Source organism: Cajanus cajan, chromosome 5 (genome assembly GCF_000230855.2).
Source record: "Cajanus cajan strain Asha chromosome 5, NIPB_CcT2T_4, whole genome shotgun sequence".
In the NCBI taxonomy this organism is placed as follows: Eukaryota; Viridiplantae; Streptophyta; class Magnoliopsida; order Fabales; family Fabaceae; genus Cajanus; species Cajanus cajan.
Genome location: NC_138521.1, coordinates 53,011,712 through 53,034,500, shown reverse-complemented (window position 1 = coordinate 53,034,500; position 22,789 = coordinate 53,011,712). Strand labels below are relative to the sequence as shown.

The following is a 22,789-nucleotide window of genomic DNA, read 5'->3' as shown; positions in this document are numbered from 1 at the left end:
GACAGAGCTGATCTATTTAGATGTTCCATTGTTTAGCTACAGGGTGTAGTAGCTTTGATGTATTTTGTTGTACACTCTAATTCTAGTCAGATTAGGACCTTGTATATACATATATTCTAGATCCTATATTATATACTTGTTCTATCTGCCTGGTGTTTCCAGTGTGTCGTGCCATGTGTAGTGACCAGCTGGGTCGTTACACTTTAGTGGTATCAGAGCAGTTCGAGTCTAGTGGACACTCTGTGGGGGTGGTTCCTTTAGGCTTTTGTTGTGCTGAACTCTGTGTTGTGTTGTTTTGCTGTGTTAATTACTGTGCTGATTGATGTGATGTTGTTGTGCTACTGATTGCTGTTTGGTATAGTTATTGTGTACTAAAGATGCTGTTACTTTTGTAGACAATGTCTAGAGCCAACGAACAGATAGCCCGGGCCATGGAGATGATGGCCATGACTATGCAGCAACAGAATGCCTATTTTGCTAGGGCAGAGGCGGATAGAGCTGCGGCTGGTGCAGCAAGGCCCTCTGGGTCACAGGAGAGCCGAGACCTTGCCGAGTTCCGGAAGTGCCATCCTCCGCAATTCAAAGGGGATGCAGATCCAGAGGTGGCCGACCACTGGATTTGCGAGCTTGAGAAGATTTTTACTGTGCTTGGCTGTTCACAAGAGCGAAGGTTGGCATATGCTGTATATATGCTGGTTGGGGAGGCAGAGCATTGGTGGAGAGGTACTCATCACATGCTAACCGCCAGAGGGGTGGTTGTTGACTGAGAATGCTTCAAAAGGATGTTCCTGGAGAAGTATTTCCTTGAGAGTGTGAGGCATGCCAAAGAAGCTGAGTTCATGCGGTTACACCAAGGAGGGATAATTGTTTTTAAATACGCGATGAAATTCAAGAACTTAGCTCATTTTTATTCGCAAGGCATAGCTGAGGCTTGGAAATGTCGGAAGTTTGCAGAGGGTCTGAAGTATGATCTGAAGCGGGTGGTGGTGCCTATGGCCATCACGGAGTTTCCAGCCTTAGTGGTGAAGGCGAAGGTGGTTGAACGGTTGGAAGGTGGTAACCGTGCTGTGAAGATTTCTGAGGGGCTAGCTGGGTCCAAGAAAGGAGGGAACCAAAGGAAGTCGTATGATAGGCCCCAACAACAACAAGGGGGTCCTGTCATCAGGCAACCTTCTGGTGCTGCTGGTGGAGGGAGACAGGGTGGAGGTGCCACTCTGAGATGTTATAGGTGTGTTGGGCCCCACATGATTAGGGATTGCCCGCACACTGAGAGCCATTGTTTTAGATGCCACCAGATGGGCCACGAGTTGGCCAACTGTCCTACTAGAGGTATTCCAGAGGGAGGTGATGCTCGGAGGAGTGGTGCCCAGAGAGGCGATACTCAGAGGGGTGACAGACCCACTACAGCTGGGAGGGTATTTGCCTTGACTGGGGCTGAAGCTTCTACTTCCTCAAATCTTGTGAAGGGGAAGGGTAGAGCTTCTGGTAAGGATGTGATGATTCTTTTTGATTCTGGTGCATCTCACTCCTTTATATCTTATGCATGTGCTGCTAGGCTGGGTATACCTGTGTGTGATTTGGGGTTGAGACTGCTAGTGTCGACGCCCGCTTCTGCTTCGGTAGTTACTTCTGAGTTGTGTGCTGACTGTCCAATCGTTGTGAATGAGAGGCGGTATAAGGTGAACTTGATCTGTTTACCTTTAGTGGATACTGACATAATCTTAGGGATGAATTGATTGTCTGCCAATTGTATGCTTATAGATTGTGCCAATAGGAGGCTAATTTTTCCTCAGGTGGAGGAGGAGCTGTTGATTTCAGCTGGCCAAGCTGAGTCATTACTGAGAGATGGGGCAGAATGTTGTCTTCTGCTTGCTGCGTTGAGTGTTGAGACCGAGCGGGTCATTTATGAAATTGATGTGGTAAGGGATTTTGCTGAGGTGTTCCCTGATGAGGTGCCTAGGTTGCCTCCTATTAGGGAGATGGAGTTTAGCATTGACTTGGTTCCGGGTGCCGGGCCAGTGTCGGTGGCTCCCTATAGGATGGCTCCTGCCGAGTTGGTTGAGCTGAAGGGTCAGTTGGAAGACCTGTTGGAAAAGCAGTTGGTGCGGCCGAGTGTATCGCCCTGGGGTGCTCCTATCTTGTTGGTGAAAAAGAAGGATGATGGTAGTCGACTTTGTGTGGATTACCGGAAGTTGAACAAGTTGACCATCAAGAACAAATATCCACTTCCCCGGATAGATGACTTGATGGATCAACTGAGGGGAGCATCCATTTTCTCGAAGATTGACTTGAGGTCAGGCTATCACCAGATTAGGGTGAAGGAGGGTGACATACCGAAGACTGCTTTCAGGACTAGGTATGGTCACTATGAATATGTTGTGATGCTGTTTGGTGTGACCAACGCCCCTACAATGTTCATGGAGTACATGAACAGGATCTTCTGGCCATTCTTGGATAAATTCGTGGTGGTGTTTATTGATGACATTCTAATTTATTCAAGGACCCGGGAGGAGCATGGAGAACACTTGAGGGTAGTGTTGGAGATTTTGAAGGCGAGGCAGCTGTACGCTAAGCTTTCAAAATGTGAGTTTTGGTTGAGTGAGGTGAAGTTCTTGGGGCATGTGATTTCAGCTGAGGGAATTGCTGTTGATTCGACTAAGGTGGAGTCGGTGTTGCAATGGGAACGTCCAAGAACTGTCACGGATATCAGAAGTTTTGTGGGTTTGGCGGGTTACTATAGGAGGTTCATTGAGGGATTCTCCAAGATAGTGGCGCCTTTAACCTAGTTGACGAGGAAGGAGCAGCCGTTCATATGGACTGATGCCAGTGAGCGGAGTTTTGATGAGCTAAAGAGAAGGTTGACTACTTCTCCTGTGCTGGTGTTACCGGATTCTGGTGAACCTTTTGATGTGTACTGTGATGCTTCTCACCAGGATCTGGGGTGCATGCTAATGTAAAACAGGAGAGTGGTGGCATATGCCTCAAGACAGCTGAAGAATCATGAGAGGAATTATCCCACTCATGACTTGGAGTTGGCAGCGGTTGTGTTTGCCATGAAGATATGGAGGCATTATTTGTATGGTGCTCGGTTCAGTGTCTTCAGTGATCACAAGAGTCTAAAGTACTTGTTTGATCAGAAGGAGTTGAACATGAGGCAGGGGCGGTTGATGGAATTTCTGAAGGATTATGATTTCCAGTTGATGTATCATCCTGGTAAGGCCAATGTTGTGGCAGATGCGCTGAGTAGGAAATCCATCCACATGTCTAGTATGATGGTGAGGGAACTGGAGCTAGTTGAGGAGTTTAGGGATTTGAATCTCTGTGTGGAGTTAGCTCAGGATCACATTAGTTGTGGGACAATTACCATAACCAATGAGTTCTTGAGGCAGGTTGGACTCAAGCAGTTGCAGGATGTGGAGTTGGTGAGACTTCTTAGTTTGCTGGGTACCGAGAGAGCTGTTGGTTTTGAGCTGGGAGAAGATGGAATCTTGAGGTTCAAGGGCAGAATTTGCCTACCCCAAGATGCTGAGCTGAGGAGAGCTGTAATGGAGGAGGGCCACAAGAGCAGACTTAGCATACATTCGGGTATGACTAAGATGTACCAAGACCTCAGGAAGACTTTCTGGTGGTCTGGTATGAAGAGGGAGATAGCCGAGTATGTGGCGGCCTGTCTGACTTGTCAGAAGGCAAAAGTTGAGCATCAGAAGCCGAGTGGATTGATGCAGCAGATGGAGATTCTGGAATGGAAGTGAGATAGTATCACTATGGATTTTGTTGTTGGATTGCCTAGGTCAGCTAGGAATAGTGATGCTATCTGGGTGATTGTTGATCGGTTGACCAAGTGTGCACATTTCTTGCCTGTCAACATCAAGTGGTCCTTGGAAAAGCTGACCCAGTTGTATGTGAGGGAGATAGTACGGTTGCACGGGGTGCCTTCCAGTATTATTTCTGACCGGGATCCAAGGTTCACTTCTAGATTTTGGCAGAGTCTACACCAAGCTCTAGGCACGAAGCTGAAGCTGAGTTCTGCTTATCATCCGCAGACGGATGGTCAGTCAGAGAGGACAATCCAGTCCTTGGAGGATCTGCTAAGGGCTTGTGTGTTAGACCACTTGGGTAGCTGGGAGGAGGTCCTACCGCTGGTGGAGTTTACTTACAATAATAGCTTTCATGCTAGTATCAGGATGGCGCCGTTTGAAGCCTTGTATGGCAGGAGATGTAGGACTCCTCTATGCTGGTATCAGGATGGTGAGTCAGTGGTTGTGGGACCGGAGTTGATCCTATAGACTACTGAGAAGGTGAAGATGATTCAGGAGAAGATGAGGACTGCTCAGAGTAGACAAAAATCATATGCTGACAAAAGGCGTAAGCCTTTGGAGTTTGCTGAAGGGGAGCATGTGTTTCTGAAGGTGACTTCGACTTCTGGTGTGGGTAGAGCGCTGAAGGCTCGGAAGTTGACACCGAGGTTTGTTGGTCCCTATCAGATAATACAGCGTGTGGGTCCGGTTGCTTATCGGTTAGCTTTGCCACCGTCTCTCTCAAACCTACACGATGTATTTCATGTGTCCCAGCTGAGGAAGTATGTGCATGACCCGAGTCATGTGGTGGAACTAGATGATGTGCAGGTGAAGGAGAACCTTACTTTTGAGAAGTTGCCAGTAGTTGTGGTCGATCATAAGCTGAAGGAGCTTAGGGGCAAGTCCATTGCTCTGGTAAAGGTGTTGTGGGATGCAGCTACTGGTGAGGCTACTTGGGAGGTGGAGCAGCAGTGCAGGGAGCGGTATCCATTTCTTTTCCCAAGTAAGTCGGTTTTCGGGGACGAAAACTCTTGTTGTTGGGGAGGTTGTAAAACCCTTTCCCCTCTTTTCTTCCTTCACTTACTCTAACTCTCTTTTACTCTAAAATCACTCACTTCTCTTTTCCCCTCCATTTTCGTGTGGTGATTCTTGGCAATTGAAGGTGCAAGTGGAGTGTAGACTGAATCCTCGAGCTGGTTCTTCTCCTTTCCGCTCCGAGGCTTTTCTTCTTCTTCTTCTTCTTCATCACTCTCTTCTCCCCGAAACTTGGAACCGTTGAACCGAGGTAAGGGAAGCTAGTTACTTTGCTGTTTTGGTTGGGAATGAGTCTTAGATACTCATTTGCTAATTGATGATGGATGATTCTTTGGTTGAGATTGCTGAAAAATGAACTTTTGGAGGTTTTTGGGTTTTTGGAGAAGTTGGGTTTTTCTTGATTGTTGCATGCATGGATGAAAAGATAGTATTTTTGAACTCTATGTTGAAAGTGTACTACTTCGCATGTGGGTTTTCCTGGTTATTTTACAGGTTTTGATGAGATTTTTGAAAGTTTGAAGGTTACTGCTGGGTATCACGCAGGGCGTAGTTCTTCGTGCCGGGCGCGTGACCATCAGAGACTCCATTTAGGCAATCACGCCGGGCACAATGGTGAATGCGCCGGGCGAGATTGAGGATGTGAGTCTCTGGATGGCCCACGCCGGGCGTGGTGGAATAGCGCTGGGCGCGATATCAGTGGATGACTCTTGTTTTGAGGTTCTGGTGTGGCGCCGGGCTTGGCTTTTCTCGCCGGGCGTAGAGGCTCCATGGGAGTCTCTGCTAGAGGTGGCGCTGGGCGCAATGTATATTGCGCCGGGTGTGAGACTTTGGGAGAAAGTCTCTGCTTACCCTGTGCCGAGCACGGGTTCGTACGCCGGGCGTGTGAGACCTTGTGAGGTCTCTGCCTTCCCTTACGCCGGGCGCAATAGGTATTGTGCCGAACGTGCTGGTCCCTGGTACCCTCTGGATGTGCCACGCCGGGCGCAGACATGGGTGTGCCGGGCGCATATGAGAATGTCATTTTGATGTTATATTAGTTGTATAACCTTGCTGAATTTGCTGAGAGAGGCTGTTTTATGTTGATTATGATGATAAGCTGTTGATAGATGTATAATGCTGTGCTGAGCTGGCTGTTATTGATAAGTTTAAATGTTATAATATGATATTGCTGTGCTCTAGAATGATGAGCTGGGATGTGAGTAGTAAGCTGTGTTGAATACTACTTAGCTGTATTGTATGCTGATATGCTGTGTTGTGCTGTATGCTGTTATAGCCGCTATGTCGGTGCTGTAAGCCACTATTGTGGTGCTGTTATAGCCGCTATGTCGGTGCTGTTAGCCACTATTGTGGTGCTGTTATAGCCGCTATGTCGGTGCTGTTAGCCACTATTGTGGTGTTGTTATAGCCGTTATGTCGGTGCTGTTAGCCACTATTATGGTGCTGTTATAGCCGCTGAGCGATGCTGATATTGCTGATTTTGTTGTGGTGTAGTATAGGCTGTGCGGGTGTGCTGATAGCAGTAGCTGTTTATTGTTCATATATTATATATGTATGTTGATTTCCTTACACTAGCTTACCCTTTGTTGTCTCCATGATGTTTGGACTGCAATGATCATACTATGTATGGGAGCAGAGCAGGGATAGGTTGGTGGCTGGCGGTAGGTCTGTAGCTGGCAGACGGAGCTGATCTATTTAGATGTTTTGTTGTTTAGCTACAGGGTGTAGTAGCTTTGATGTATTTTGTTGTACACTCTAATTCTAGTTAGATTAGGACCTGGTATATACATATATTCTAGATCCTATATTATATACTTGTTCTATCTGCCTGGTGTTTCCAGTGTGCCGTGCCGTGTGTAGTGACCAGCTGGGTCGTTACAGCTCCCATACAACGTATGATCATTGCAGTCCAAACACATGGAAACAACAAAGGGTAAGCTAGTGAAAAGAATCAACATACAAAGCATATATATAATATGAACAGCTACAATTATCAGCACAACATCAGCATACATCTCATCAGCTATACAGCATAGACAGCAATAAGCACACAATGCGTCGTCACGCATATCAGCTCGGAGATCTCCTACAACATCTCAGCCTTACGGCCTACAATAGCTCAGGCTTACGGCCTACAACAATTTATATCAGCATTTCAACATACTACAGCTTAACAACATACAACACAGCTCATCTTATCAGCACATAACACATCACAACTTACAGCAATAACATCTAACACAGCTAAACATCATCAGACAACATTATCTACTAGTCAGCACATCATATTCATCAATTTCGGCTTATACTCAGCATAAAACAACTTCTAACAGCATACAGTGAAATCTCATCTCCGCGTCCGGCGCACTCGTGGTTGTGCCCAGCGCAGTACAACCAGAGAGCACCAGGGGGCCAACGCGCCCAGCGCAAGCATGCCCGCGCCCGGCAGGACCCATCCAGAGAGCCCAAAGCTCACACACGTCTGGCACAATACAAATTGCGCCCAACACATGCCAGGCAGAGACTCTAAGGAGTCTCACGCGCCCGGCGTGCCCAAACTCGTGCCCAGCACGGGGAAGACAGAGACCTCCCAAGGTTTCACGCCCAGCGCAATTCAAATTGCGCCCAGCGCCCTTAAGGCAGAGACTCCCAAGGAGTCTCATGCCCAGCGCGACTAGGGTTGCGCTCAGTGCATAACCAAAAACCCCAAATCATGCTATAACAGGTATCGCGCCCAGCGCAGTCCAAGTCACGCCCAGCGCGGGCCAGCCAGAGACCCACATTCTCAAACGCGCCCGGCGCACTCATCATTGCGCCCGGCGGGATTGACCAAATGGAGTCCCCTGGTGGTCGCGCGCCCGGCGCGAAGAACGGCGCTCAGCGCAAAGCTCAGCAGCAACTTCACCAAGTTCGAAAATTTGCCCAAAACCTGCAAAAATCCACTTTTCCAGCACATGCAATCCAACCAAAGTGCAACATTTTCATCAAATACCTCAAAAGTACCACCTTTTTACACATGCATCCACAAATCAAAGAAAACCAAAATTTTTCTCAAAACCCCCAAAGACCCCCAAAACAACTCCATTTTCACCAAATTAGCCAAGAACCATCAATCTTAAGCAACCAAATGAGTTCCTAGACCCATTTTCAGCCAAAACACAGCAAGAAATCTAACTTCCCTTACCTCGGTTCAAGAATCCAAGCTCCGGGATAAAGAAGACGAAGAAGAAGATGGAAACAAGCTTGAATGGAGAAGAAGACAAGCTCGAGGAATCAACACCCGGGGAAGGAAATCAGCCTACTCACCACCCACACCTACAGCCACCAAGATCACCCCAAGGCCAAGAGAGAAATAAGATGAGCAAGAGTGAGTGAGAGTGTCGGGGAAAGGAAAAAGGAAAAGAAGAGGGGTCTCACAAATGAAAACGTTTTAAATTTTTTATGATTTAATTTATTTAAGAATTTTAATATTTTTAATACCATTTTTGGTTTATTGATTAAAATTATATCGACTTTCATTTTTGGTTTTTGATTTTTTGTTTTGTCCGAGTTATAACATTCATTTAACAATGTATTAAATTAATTAGTTAATATTATAATTATTTATTTTGAAAATGATTATAATGATTATAATATTGTGAAAATCTAATAATAATTAATAATTATTAAAATATTTTTATCCAAATTTTTTCATTTATTTGGATATATTTATTTTTATTCATTTTATAATATTGCAGAAATTTTATAATAATTAATAATTATAAAATATTTTAATCAAAATTTTACCTTTTATGTTAATATATATATATATAACTATTTTCGGTAGTAGTTTATCTTTACAATATTGAAGAAATCTAATAATGACTAGTAATTGTTAAAGTATTTTTATCCAAAATTTACTTTTATTTTAATATATTTATTTTGATATATTTGTTTTTTTTAATAATTTTAATATAAATTTAGTTTTATAATATTACAAAAATATAATAATGATTAGTAATTATTAAAATACTTTTACCCAAATTTAATGTTTTATTTTGTTATAATTATTTTTAGTAGCATTTTATTTTATAATATTGCAGAAATTTAATAATGGTTAGTTATTATTAAAATATTTTTATCCAAATTTGTCCTTTTGTTTTGATATATATTTTAAATTATTTTTAATAACAATTTAGTTTATAATATTATAAAAATTTAATAACGATAAGTAATCATTAAAATTTAACTATTTTTTCATTTTGATATAATATAGGAATATTATATAATATTCATTTTTTTATATATTTATTTGTTGTTAATTATTCTTATTAGTAGTATTGATATATTTATTTTTAATTATTTTTAGTATTAATTTATTTTGTAATATTATGTATATATAAACATATTTATGAGGAAATTATTTGAGGGAATAAAGTTTTATATTTATTGAAAGAAATTTTATTTGAGGGAGTTTTATTAGAAGAAATTATTGGAGGGAAGAAGTTGTTTTTTTTTTCCTTTTGTATGTACTGTATATTTATTGAAGGGAAATTTATTTTAGGAAGATTTATTGGAAGAAAGAAGTTATTTCCTTATATATATATTATGAATAAAAATAATTAAAGTAATTTTGATCATTATCAGTTTTGTTTTCTAATTATAAAGCATATATTGTGATAGTTACTTAGAAATTTTTATTTCAAACTATAAAAAGATTCAAATAAAAATATTATTAAGTAATAAATAACTTTTGAAAAAATATTATCTAAGTTAATTATTTTTTAAAAACATTTAAGTAATTATATTCTGAAATAATCAATCAATTTTTAATGTAATATATTTCTTAATAAATACCATTATGATATACAAATCATTGTCATTTTTTAATTTTAAAATATATTTACTGAAAGTTACTCAATTTTTTTAAATTCTAATAAAAAAAATATCAATATAGAAATACTATTAAGTAACAAAAACAAATTAAAAATATTTTTTAAGTTTGTTATTGTTTTTTAAGCAGTTAAGTAATTAATAAATTCGCTGTATAGATATATACTGAATTATAGGAATATCAACAAAGGGCTAATTATTTATTAACATATTTTTATATATAAAACTATGCTGATAAATGCTGAGTAACTTTTTTTTTATAATAATTACCTTTTTTATATAATAATATTTATATGAGATAAACAAGTATTAATTGTTAATATAATAATTAATAGTAAATTTGAATTATATATATATATATATATATATATATATATATTTTTTTTTTTTTGAATGACACGTCTTATATCCACAAAAGTTCGAATATGACAGATGTTTTACATTTATATGACATTATAACAGTCAGTTAATTTTTTTGATTAATGTTATCATAAATAAAATTAAAAATTAAAAATTATATATTAAAAAAATCAATCAACACTTGTAACGTAGTAAGTATTTTAAAAGGCCATGAGTGATTTAGTAGCCCAGAACGTGTCATTTTCAAACTGGAACGGGCCGTTTCAAACTACTAAATAGGCCTATGAATCTTGAACTAGAACGGGTTGTTCCAAAATGGTCATTGTGAGTTAAATTTAACTCCAGAACGGGCCGTTCTGGTTTCAGAACGGGTCGTTCTGGTTTCAGAACGGACCATTCTGCATGTGAATTTCACATATGATGAAGAGCCCAGAACGGGCCATTCCGGATTTGAAACGGACCGTTCTGGCCACTTCAGACTTCTATAAATAGAGGTTGTGCAGTTGATGTAACGACCCGACTGGTCACTACACACTACACAGTACACCTGAAAACCGGACAGAAAGGAACAAGCGTATACATATAGTGTCTAGAATATACATATATACATGTCCAAGTCTGACTAGATTCAAAATGTACAAAAATACATCCAAAGCTACTACACCAAGTAGCTGAAACAACAAAACATCAACAAGGATCAGCTCTGCCTGCCAGCTGCAGACTCACCACTAGCCACCAACTTATCCCTGCTCTGCTCCCATACATAGTATGATCATCACAGTCCAAATCACATGTAAACAACAAAGGGTAAGCTAGTGAAAGGAAACAACATACATATATAAATATGTGAATAGAAAATAGCTACAGTTATCAGCACATCAACCAGCTTAACAACATCAACTTAAAATACCACAACATTCAACAATAACAGCACACATCTCACATCATCAGCATACAATTCATCATCCATACATCATAACAGCAATAAAACATACAATGCGTCGTCACGCATATAAGTTAGTATTGGTCGCTTGTAATCGGTATAGCTCGATCTGGCCCCTATACCGTGGTCACTTTGTACACGTGTACCTCGACCTTACTCACACACGGGACCACTAAGACTTAGAGGAGAACAACAAGTTACCACTCCAAGGGTCAGCTTTCTAGGGAGGGTTTTCAACAAATTGGGCTCCAAAAGCACCACAGCCACTCAATCCACACAATGGGATGAGGAAGTTTCGAAAAACATTTCCTCTAGCCTTAGTGATCAACAGCTCAGCCTTACGGCCTACAACAACTCAGCCTTACGGCCTACAACAACTCAGCCTTACGGCCTACAACAACCCAGTCTTTCGGCCTACAACAACTCAGCCTTTCGGCCTACAACAACTCATATCAACATACAACACAACACAACTTACAACAATATACAACTGATACAGCTCAACATATCAACTTACAACAGTATACAACTGATACAACTCAACATATCAACTTACGACACTATACAACTGATACAGCTCAACATATCAACTTACAACAGTATACAACAGATACAACTCAACATCAACAAGCAGCGTTAACCACAGGTCATCACATTATATTCATCAACTCAACTCAACAACATTCATCATTAACAGCTTATACAACATACAACATATTCAACACATAATACAGCTCCTTCACCTTATTTACAACTCATCTATCTTGTCAAATTACCCACCCAAACAACACCAAACAACCTAAGCACCTAAAATAACTTTCAACTTAACCAAATCACTAAATGTGAAATGGCAACCTTCACAGAAAACAGCGCATCAGGAGTTATACTACTCCTACCATACTCATCCTTATCTCATATGAAAGATAAGAAGGTTTCCTACAATTCTATGAAGACACCAAGACCTAATTCCTTCATCTACCTTGTTAAAAATGATAAAAACCGCAACAGCTATAAACAAAGCTAGCAGCTCGACCCCTCTTCACTCTCAACCAGAGACCTACAGAGGTTTATTGCGCCCGGCGCAATCATCCTGCGCCCAGTGCATACTGCGCTCGGCGTGGTCCTCCCCACGCCTGGCGTGATTCACCCAGGGATTCCCCATTTCAACTCACGCCCGGCGCGAAAAACTGCGCCTGGCACAATTTCAAACAGGAACCTTCACCTACTTCGAAAATTTCACCAAAATCTGCGAAAACCACCATAAAACCAACATGCAAACCATCCACAAGTTTACATTTCCATCAAACATCAATAAAAGCATCTCATTTCCAACATGCAACCTCAGATCAATGAAAATCCCAAAATTTTCACCCAAACCTCGAAACCCCGGAAAAATCCATTTTTCGTCAATCTCATCCAAAATCATCCATCATCAAACAACAATGAGCTTCTAGAACTCATCTTCAGCCAACAATCTACAAAAACTAGCTTCCCTTACCTCGGTGGAGAAGATTCTGAGCTCCGGGAAGAGAAGAATGGAAAAATAGAGGAAAAGAAAGCTCCGCGCCAAAGCTAGCTTCGAACGTCCGTGAGTTGGGAGAGATGGATCCATTTGGTGCTCAACACCTCAGCCTAAGAGAAAGAATCTGAGCCTTAGGGAACCAAGAGCAAATGCAAGTGAAGAAAAAAGGAAAATGAGAAGAATAGGGAAGGATGTGTTACAGGTCTTACAGTTGAGGAGAAAGAAAGGTTTTTAGAGAGAAGTTTTAGAGAGAAGGACTCTGGAATAGGAAGCTTGCTTTGGGTGGATTGAAGTTCCGGGTTGAGCTTCAGAAAGAAAATTCTACTTCTTCTCAGTTCTTGGCTATTCTGAGTCAATCTTCAAGTAAGGGAAGCTAGATTGTATGTTGTTTGGTTGTATGTGAGTTTAGGAACTCATATGGAGTTGTATAATTACATTGAGATGTATGATGAGTAGAAAGTGAAATGAAGAGATGCATGTTGAGTATAGTGTTGAAAATTAAATGAGTAGTTGTGCTAAATAGAAAATGCGGTTGAATACATGGTATGTTGCTAAAGTTGCTATATTTATGTGTGGATTATTTATATGTTGTAAAATATGATGAAATGATAATGTTGTGAGTTGTGAGAAGCATGATGTGAAATGTGTAGATGTGTTGAGATTTATACAAAATTTATTAGTAGACCATGTTGCTAAGTTGTTAGATGAGAGTTGTATGTTGTACTATCTGTTGAAAAGACACTAATTTGTTATGGTTGAGTTATAAATTGTGAATTTAACTACTGAGATGTTGAGTTGACTAAAGTTGACAAGAGTTAATATAGTTGAGCTGATGAGATGATAATTGTGTTGTTTAAAATTGAAATGAGATGTTGTGTTGTTAAAATGTGTTGTTAAACAGTGTTGATGAGTTGTTGTGCTGATATACCATGTTGTTTAAGTTGAAAGTTGATTGAGATGATGAGTTGAAAGTTGTGTTGTTTAAGTTGTTGAGCTGAGCTGTGATGTTGAGTTGTAAGATGATTCAATTGTGATGATAAGTTGTTGACCACTAGGACTAGAGGAGATGTTTTTGAAGTTGCTCATCCCATTGTGCAGATTGAGATAGTTGTGGTGCTTTGAGAGCCCAATTTGTTGAAAACCCTCCTTGGGAAGTTGTTCCTTGGAGTGGACGTTGTGTTGTTCTCCTCTAGGACTTAGTTGGTCCCGTGTGTGGGCAAGGTCGAGGCACACATGTACAAAGTGACCACGGTATAGGGGCAAGGTCGAGCTATACCGATTACAAAGCGACCACGGTATACGGGCAAGGTCAATCTATACCGATTACAAGCGGCCAATTTGAGTAAAGTACGAAGTCAGGAACTTAGTTCTTAACCGAGTACTATACTTCCTTATTTAAGTGGTAAAGTCTGAGAAATCGTTATCGTGTTGTGGATTGATATCCAAATTTGTTGTTTACCTAGCAAGCCTAAAAAGGTTCTGTGTTGTCAGTTCGGTAGGACCAAGCCACTTAGACTACTCTTCACGTTGTAGGAGATCTCCGAGTTGAAATACGTGATGACGCATAAGTTGTTGATGAGTTGATTTGTTGTTGATATGAGTTGTACATATGTTGTTGTGTTGTTAAGCTGTGATTGTGTTGTATATTGACCCTGTTGAGGAAGATGATAGTGTTGTTATGTTGTAAGTTGCTTAATTGTATACAGGTTGATGATGATGCTAGTGTCGCTAGATTACCTATGTTGTAAGTTGTTTTAAACATGTGTTGTTGAGAGGTGTGTAATACATGTGTTGGTTGTTGTTATGATGAATATGATAACTATTCCAATGGTTTATACAGTAGTTGTGTTGATGTGTTGATACGTTGATATGTGGAATCAAGTTGAAATGATGTTAAGATGTATAATATATATGTTGTTTGTCTTATGTGTCGGGTGCGAAGATGATTATATAGTTGTTGTATTGCATATTAAATTATTATGAGTTGTTTATTGTCCCTAGCTTACCCTTGCTTGTTTCCATGTGGTTTGGACTGCGATGATCATACGTTGTATGGGAGCAGGGCAGGGATAGGCTGGGAGATAGCTACTAGAGGCCACAAGAGATGCCTGAAGATGGTTATTTTTTTGTAGGCTACCTTATAGTAACATATTTTGTTATATATAACTAGTTGCTGTTGGTTGCTTGATTAGCAACTTGTGTTGTAAATATTTTATTATACTATTTTAGTATATATATATTCCAGTAGTGTGTAGTGTTGTTTAGTAGTGTGACAACCACGGCAGGTCGTTACAACACTAATCATAATATATTTTGTGAAAATTAACTATTATAATATATAAATCTTTGTCATTTCCATTTTTTATTATAAAATTAATATAATAATTATATAATTAAATATCTAAATATATATAAATAATTACAATTAATATATAATATAGACAAAAATAACTTATCAATTTTGTTTTTTGATTATAAATTATATATTCTAGTAGATACTTAATTTTTTTTTATCTAAGTAACTATTGTAACTAAACCTTTAATTTTGAAAATTTGCACAATAAGGACACAACATTATTTGTAGATAATGTAACGACCCGACTGGTCACTACACACAGCACAACACACCACACAGAAAAGATCAAGTATATACATATAACGTCTAGAATATATATATATATACAAGGTCCAAATCTGGATAAGGTGTCAAATTATACAAAATACATCCAGCATTTGCTATACTAAGCAGCTAAATACAACAAAATAATCAAAATATATCCACTGCATCTGCCAGCTGCAGACCCTCCTCAACTCACCAACCTAACCCTACTCTACGCCCATACATAGTATGATCATCGCAGTCCAAACCACATGGAAACAACAAATGGTAAGCTAGTGAAAGGAATCATCATACATATATATAAATACACGAATGGTAAACAGCTACAACTATCAGCACATCAACCATCTTAACAACATCAACTTATAATATAACACAGCATTCATCAATAACGGCAGTAAACACACAATGCGTCATCACGCATTATCAGTTAGTATTGGTCGCTTGTAAGCGGTATAGCTCGACCTGGCCCCTATACCGTGGTCGCTTTGTACACGTGTGCCTTGACCTTGCCCACACATGGGACCACTAAGAACTTAGAGGAGAACAACTAGTTACCACTCCAAGGGTCAGCTTTTTAGGGAGGGTTTTCAACAAATTGGGCTCCAAGAGCACCATAGCCGCTCAATCCACACAATGGGATGAGGGAATTTCGAAAATAACTCCTCTAGTCTTAGTGATCAACAGCTCAGCCTTACGGCCTACAACAGCTCCTATCAGCACGGAGCACAGCATTGCATAGCAGTAATAAAAAAATTGCATAACAGCAAAAACAGCACTGCATAGCAGCAATAACAGTATACAGTAATAACAACATGCAACACAACTCAACATTATACAACACAGCTAAACAACTCATAGCCTAGCTTACACAACTCACAGCACAACAATATTACAATTCAGCATTATCATCTAACAGCACAACAATATTCATCATTTTCAGCTCAGCTTAGCATACAACAACATCTATCAGCAATTTCAGCATAATTCAACACACATCAGCATATAGATCAAAATCTCATCCGCGCCCGGCGCACTCATGGTCGCGCCCGGCGCACTCATGGTCGCGCCCGGCGCACTCATGGTCGCGCCCGGCGTGGCACAACCAGAGAGCATTAGGGCTCAAACGTGCCCGGCGCAATTCCTATTGCGCCCGGCGTGCTAGGAGGTAGAGACCTCAGAAGGTCTCGCACGCCTGGCGTGCAAACCCGCGCTCGGCGCAAGGTAAGCAGAGACTTCCCCAAAGTCTCACGCCCGGTGCAATATCAATTGTGCCCGGCGCCACCCCTGGCAGAGACTCCGATGGAGTCTCCACGCCCGGCGAGATAGGGTCACGCCCAGCGCCACACCAGAAACCAAAAATCAATGTTACATACTGATATCGTGTAACAGCCCAGCAACCCGCATGTGGATATTGTCCGCTTTGGCCGCAGCCCTCACGGTTTTGCTTCTGGCAATGGCACGCATGCCACCCCAAAACGCGTCCACACAAGGAAGGTATCCACACCCATATATATGGCATGCTTCGTTCTCCTTCCTAACCGATGTGGGACTTCACAATCCACCCCCCTCAAGGGAGTCCAGCGCCCTCGCTGGCACACCAGCTCGGAACCTGGCTCTGATACCAAATGTAACAGCCCAGCAACCCGCATGTGGATATTGTCCGCTTTGGCCGCAGCCCTCACGGTTTTGCTTCTGGAAATGGCACGCATGCCACCCCAAAACGCGTCCACACAAGGAAGGTATCCACACCCATATATATGGCATGCTTCGTTCTCCTTCCTAACCGATGTGGGACTTCACAATTAATGTAACAGCCCAGCAACCCGCATGTGGATATTGTCCGCTTTGGCCGCAGCCCTCACGGTTTTGTTTCTGGCAATGGCACGCATGCCACCCCAAAACGCGTCCACACAAGGAAGGTATCCACACCCATATATATGGCATGCTTCGTTCTCCTTCCTAACCGATGTGAGACTTCACAATCCACCCCCCTCAAGGGAGTCCAGCGCCCTCGCTGGCACACCGGCCCGGGTCCCGGCTCTGATACCAAATGTAACAGCCCAGCAACCCGCATGTGGATATTGTCCGCTTTGGCCGCAGCCCTCACGGTTTTGTTTCTGGCAATGGCACGCATGCCACCCCAAAACGCATCCACACAAGGAAGGTATCCACACATATATATATATGGCATGCTTCGTTCTCCTTCCTAACCGATGTGGGACTTCACATATCGCGCCCAGCGTGGTCCCTCCACACCCGGCATGGGCCATCCAGAGGCTCACATTCTCAAGCTCGCCCGTCGCACACATCTTTGCGCCTGGCGGGCTTGCCCAAATGGAGCCCTCTGGTGGTCACGCGCCCGGCGCCAAGAACTGCGCCTAGCGTGATACCCAACAGCAACCCTCAAACTTCGAAAATTTCTCCAAACCTGCACCAAATCAACTTTCCAAACACATGCAATCGGCCCAAAACATCACATTTTCATCAAACAACCCAAAAATCCCAGCTTTACCCACATGCAACCACAATCAAGAAAAACCCCAAGATTTTCATCAAACCCCGGAAACCCGAAAACTAATTTTTCTTCAATCTCAGCCAAAGATCATCCATCAACAAGCAGCTAATGAGTTTCTAAGACTCAATCTCAACCAAAAACAGCAAAAACCTAGCTTCCCTTACCTCGGTTCAAGAATCCGAGCTCCGGGAAGAAGAAACGGAAAAGAGAAGCACACAACGGAGAAGAGAATGAAGAAGGAATTCGTCTCCCAGCTAGCTCCACACGGCTGCGTTTGAGAATTTCAATCTCTAGGAGTCCACAACTTCAGCTATAGAGAGAAAGAGAGAGTTGAGAAAACGAGAGAGTGAAGAGAATGAGTGAAGGAAAGTGAAGGAGGAAAAAAAGAAAGGGAAAGGGGTCTCACAGATAAACTTTTAATTAATAAAATATAAATTTACTATTTCAATTTATAATAACAATTTAAAAGGAGAATATCTCATAGTCTTGACACTAATGTTATTGTTCCTTCCATTTTTTTTTAATTGATTGATACACTAACTAAAAACACCTCATAATCAATCATACAAAATTTGCACCTTTAAAAGCTGACCCTATTGCAATTCATTATTTTTTTAAAATATATTATTTTTTTAAAATATACTATTTTTTAATTATTTATTTAAATAACCTGGACTAATTTTTATTTACCTAAATAATCTATTTTGTTGCCCAAGTAAGAAATCGGTTACTAGGTAACTGATTTTTCAATAGGATTTTATAAAAAAAAAATTCAAAATCCGATTGAGAAATCGGTTACCTAGTAACAGATTTCTCACTTGGATTTTTTTTTTGTTTTTTGTTTTCAGAATTTAAAAAATAAAAAAATTATTTTAATTTTTTAATATGAAAAATATGTTTAATATTTAAATTAAATAATTATTAAAGAATAATATTTAAAAATAAAATTAATATTATACTTATTTTTAAATTTTATTTTAAATTTCATAATTTTAAAATCGATTTTACTTTTTAAATTAAATTTATTAAAATATAGAAAATTAAATAATGTAATTTAATAATAAATATATTGATTTTGTATTAATAATTATAGATAATTAAATTTATTATTAAGTAAATGACAATATTATTTTATTAAATATTAATGACATTACATATTAATACAATAATTATAACGATTACATCCATTGTTTTAAACACTAAATCGGATCGGCTGGTCAACCCGGTTGAACCGAGAACTAGTGGTCTAGCTAGTCCAAATCTTGAGTTGAACTGGTTATGCATTCAACCCGTTTCAAACCGGAGTGAACTAGTCAATTTTCCAGTTCAACCAGTGAATCGGTGGGTTGAACCAATGGGTCAAACCGGTTCTGTAACGACCCGCCTAGCCGTTGCACAACAAACACCACCACACAAAATAAAATATACATATAAAGGAGAATATATATATATATATATATATATATATATATATATATATATATATATATATATATACACAGAAGTCTAGCCTGGGGCTCAACAAGTCAAATATACAAAATTCAACAAAATAGCTACACCAAGTAGCCTAACAACAACAAATTCAGCACCAGCTGCCAGCTATAGTCCTGCTACTACACTCCATCCTATCCCTGCTCTTCTTCCATACATAGCATGATCATTGCAATCCAACCCACATGGAAACAGGCAAGGGTAAGCTATTGAAAAGAATCAACATATAAATGGATTATAAACAACTTCAACTTAACAACACATCATTAATCTCAACAAATTTTACATACAACACATAACAACATACATCTACATCTCAGCTTCACCACACACTACACACATACAACTTATGTCATTCAACAAAATCAACATCTAACAGCTTATGCCTCGTCACGCATTTCAACTCGAAGATCTCCTACAACAAAGGTGAGTAGTTTAAGTGGCTAGGTCCTACCGAACCGACAACAAAGAACCTTTTTGGTTTGCTAGGTAAATAGCGATTTGGATATCAATCCACAATTTCACGATTTCTCAGACTTTGCCACTTAAAAAAGGAAGTATGGTACTATGTCAGGATAGAACAGCTGGGTTTTAGGCCTACCACGACATTAGCTAGCTTAACTAAGCCACCTATGGAATTAGCCTACCGACTATCCTCCAAATATCACAACTTTCCGATACTTAGTTAGGAATTAAGTTCCCGACTTTGTACTTTACTCGATTGGCTGCTTGTAATCTGTATAGCTCGACCTGGCCCCTATACCGTGATCGCTTTGTACACGTGTGCCTCGACCTTGCCCACACACGGGACCAACTAAGTACTTAGAGGAGAACAACACAATGACCACTCCAAGGGACAACTTTCCAAGGAGGGTTTTCAACAAATTGGGCTCTAAGAGTACCACAGCTTCCTCAATCCATACAATGGGATGAACATCTTCGAAAAATATCTCCTCTAGTCTTAGTGATCAACAACTCAGCATTACAGCTTACACAGCTCATACTCAACAACACAGCTCAACTATTTAAAACAACATATTCAACATTCGGCACAACACAACATAACGGCATTAACAGCTTAGACGGCATACAACACAGCTCGGCTTAACATCAATAATCAGCATGATCATCATACAACATAGCTCAAATTTATATCATATAGCATAAACATCATACAACATAAACATCATACAACATAATCAAAATTATAAAGTCAAGCACCTTCGCGCCTGGCGCAATAGAATTTGCGCCTGGCCTGAACCAGCCAGAGAGCTCCAAAGCTCTTACGCGCCCGGTGCAATAGAAGGCAGAGACTCCCAGGAATCTCCCAAGCCCGGCGTACCAAATTCACGTTCGGCGCAAGTAAGGCAGAGACCTCACCAAGGTCTCACGCTCGACGCGCTCATTCTGCGCCCGACGCCACCCTAAGCAGAGACCCCTAGGGAGTCTCTACGCCCAGCACCAAGAACTACGCCCGACGCAATTTCAAACAACAACCCTCAAACTTTGAAAATTTCACCAAAAACCTGCAAAATCAACTAGCTCAAACACATGCAATCCATCCAATGAACCACATTTTCAGCATACAACCTAAAAATCAACTCTTTTTCAACATGCAACCATCAAACATATAGAAATCCCCATTTTTCACCATTTTCCCCGGAATCCCGAAAATGCAATCTCTTCAACTCTAGCCATCAATCTCCATAATACAAGTATTACATGAGCTTTTAAACCCATTAACAAGCAATCCACACGAAACCTAACTTCCCTTACCTCGGAGAAGAAGAATCCAAGCTCCGGGGAAGCGGAAAGGAAGAAGAAAAGGATTCAGCTCTCAGCTAGCTCCGCACGGCTTTGTGTTTGTAATAGATGGGCCACCTAGTGCTTTCCGACTCAGCCTTAGAGGAAAAGAAATCAATAAAAGGTTAAGAGGCTTGAGAGAATAAGGAAATGAGAGGAGAAGAGGAATGAGAAAAGAGAGAGAGTAGGGTTGCGGGTCTCACAGGTTCAACCAAAATTTTTTAAAAAATATTTTTCTTTATGTATTTCTTTATACAAAATAAAAATAAAGATATTTTTTAAAAAATTTTGGTTGAACCTGTGAGACCCGCAGCCCTACTCTCTCTCTTTTCTCATTCCTCTATTTATGTATTTCTTTATACAAAATAAAAATAAGGATATTTTTTTATGTATTTATTTAAAGTTATTCTTATTTAAAATTATGAATTTTAAATTAAATTATTTCTATTTTAAATAAAAAAATTTAATAAAATAATTAAATTTAAACATTATCTTTATTTTTAACATAAATTTAAAATATTATACATAAATTTAAAAATTAAAATTAATTATAATTTTTTAAAAAATCTGAAAATTTAAAAATAGAAAACAAAAAAAATTTAAGAAAATCTTAAAATCAAAAATCAAAAAACAAAAGAATAAAAAATAAAACCAAGTGAAAAATCGGTTACTGGGTAGCCGATTTCACAATAATTAGATTTTAAATTTTCTTTTAAAAATCCTATTGAGAAATAGGTTACCCAGACCCAGTAATCGATTTCTCACCTAGACAACAAAATAGGTTATTTACGTAAATAAAGATTGGCTCTGGTTATTTAAATAAATAATTAAAAAAATAATATATTTTTTTTAAAAAAAAGTCCCCTCTTGCAATTCTTTATTTATTACAAATTGTTTCATCCATCACCAAATGTTATGTCCTTTTGTAACTTATAATCCTCTCACGCAACAACTTTATTAATGTTAATATATTTAACAACTTTTTTCAAAACCTTAATAATAAGAAAATGATTATTGATTACTTTAATTATTTTGCAGTATGATTATTTATTATTAATATGAATTTTGAAAATGTATACTGTGTAATTGTTTTATAATTAAAAACATAGAAATATTTAAATTTTAAATTAACATAATTATTTACGAACTATATAAAGATGAAATCCGAAAATGGAATACAAAACCATAAATAAATTATAAATACTAAATAAATTAAAAATGAAAAATATATTACGTGATTGTTTTATAATAAAAAACAAAAAAATACTTGAAAATTAAATTAACAGAATTTTTTATGATGAATTTCTATAAAATGATATTAAATAAATATTTTATAAGTCCATAGGAGTTTTTTTTTTGTTTTTTTTGTTTTTTACACTTATATAGAAGTTAAAAAGTGATAATATGAAGTTTAGAAATAAAAAAAATATAAAACCATAAATAAATTATAAATAGTAATTTAATCATGCATTATTGCAAACAATAATTAACAATTAATATCTTTATTGTTGGTGTCAAGAAAAAATATCTCTTTATGGTAGAGTTTCGAAAGCATCATGGGAAGATTTAATATTAATAAATCTTCATTGTAATTAATATAACAATTAAAAGTATAAAAAATGAGTTAATATGAATAAATGATATTGGTCGAGAGAGAGAAAAAATTACGTTAGAAGAGGACACATGATCTACAAATAGTCTTTTTAAATGTTAATTGAATATAATTAAGTAGTTATTTCATGAAATTAATTTTAAAGTAACCAATTTTAAGAAATGTTAGTAGTAAGTATTAATATAATATTAATTATTATTAGGGAAAAAAAAAAGACAC

The 22,789-nt window shown here is 38.9% G+C and overlaps 1 protein-coding gene across 1 annotated transcript; it reads left to right on the top strand.

Moving 5' to 3' along the window:
* The first annotated feature begins 782 nt into the window (after positions 1–782).
* LOC109811792 (uncharacterized) lies at positions 783–3,004 on the top strand. Its single transcript, XM_083074536.1, has 3 exons — positions 783–1,473; positions 1,762–2,163; positions 2,934–3,004. Exons 1-3 carry the CDS (start codon positions 783–785, stop codon positions 3,002–3,004), a joined length of 1,164 nt encoding a protein of 387 aa, XP_082930662.1.
* Positions 3,005–22,789: the final 19,785 nt, after the last annotated feature.

Coding starts and splice junctions, on each gene's coding strand:
- LOC109811792 (XM_083074536.1), top strand. CDS start 783: ATGTTCCTGGAGAAGTATTTCCTTGAGAGTGTGAGGCATGCCAAAGAA. Junction 1,474..1,761: donor AAATCTTGTGAAGGGGAAGG/GTAGAGCTTCTG, acceptor GTATGCTTATAG/ATTGTGCCAATAGGAGGCTA. Junction 2,164..2,933: donor GGTGAAAAAGAAGGATGATG/GTAGTCGACTTT, acceptor GCTTCTCACCAG/GATCTGGGGTGCATGCTAAT.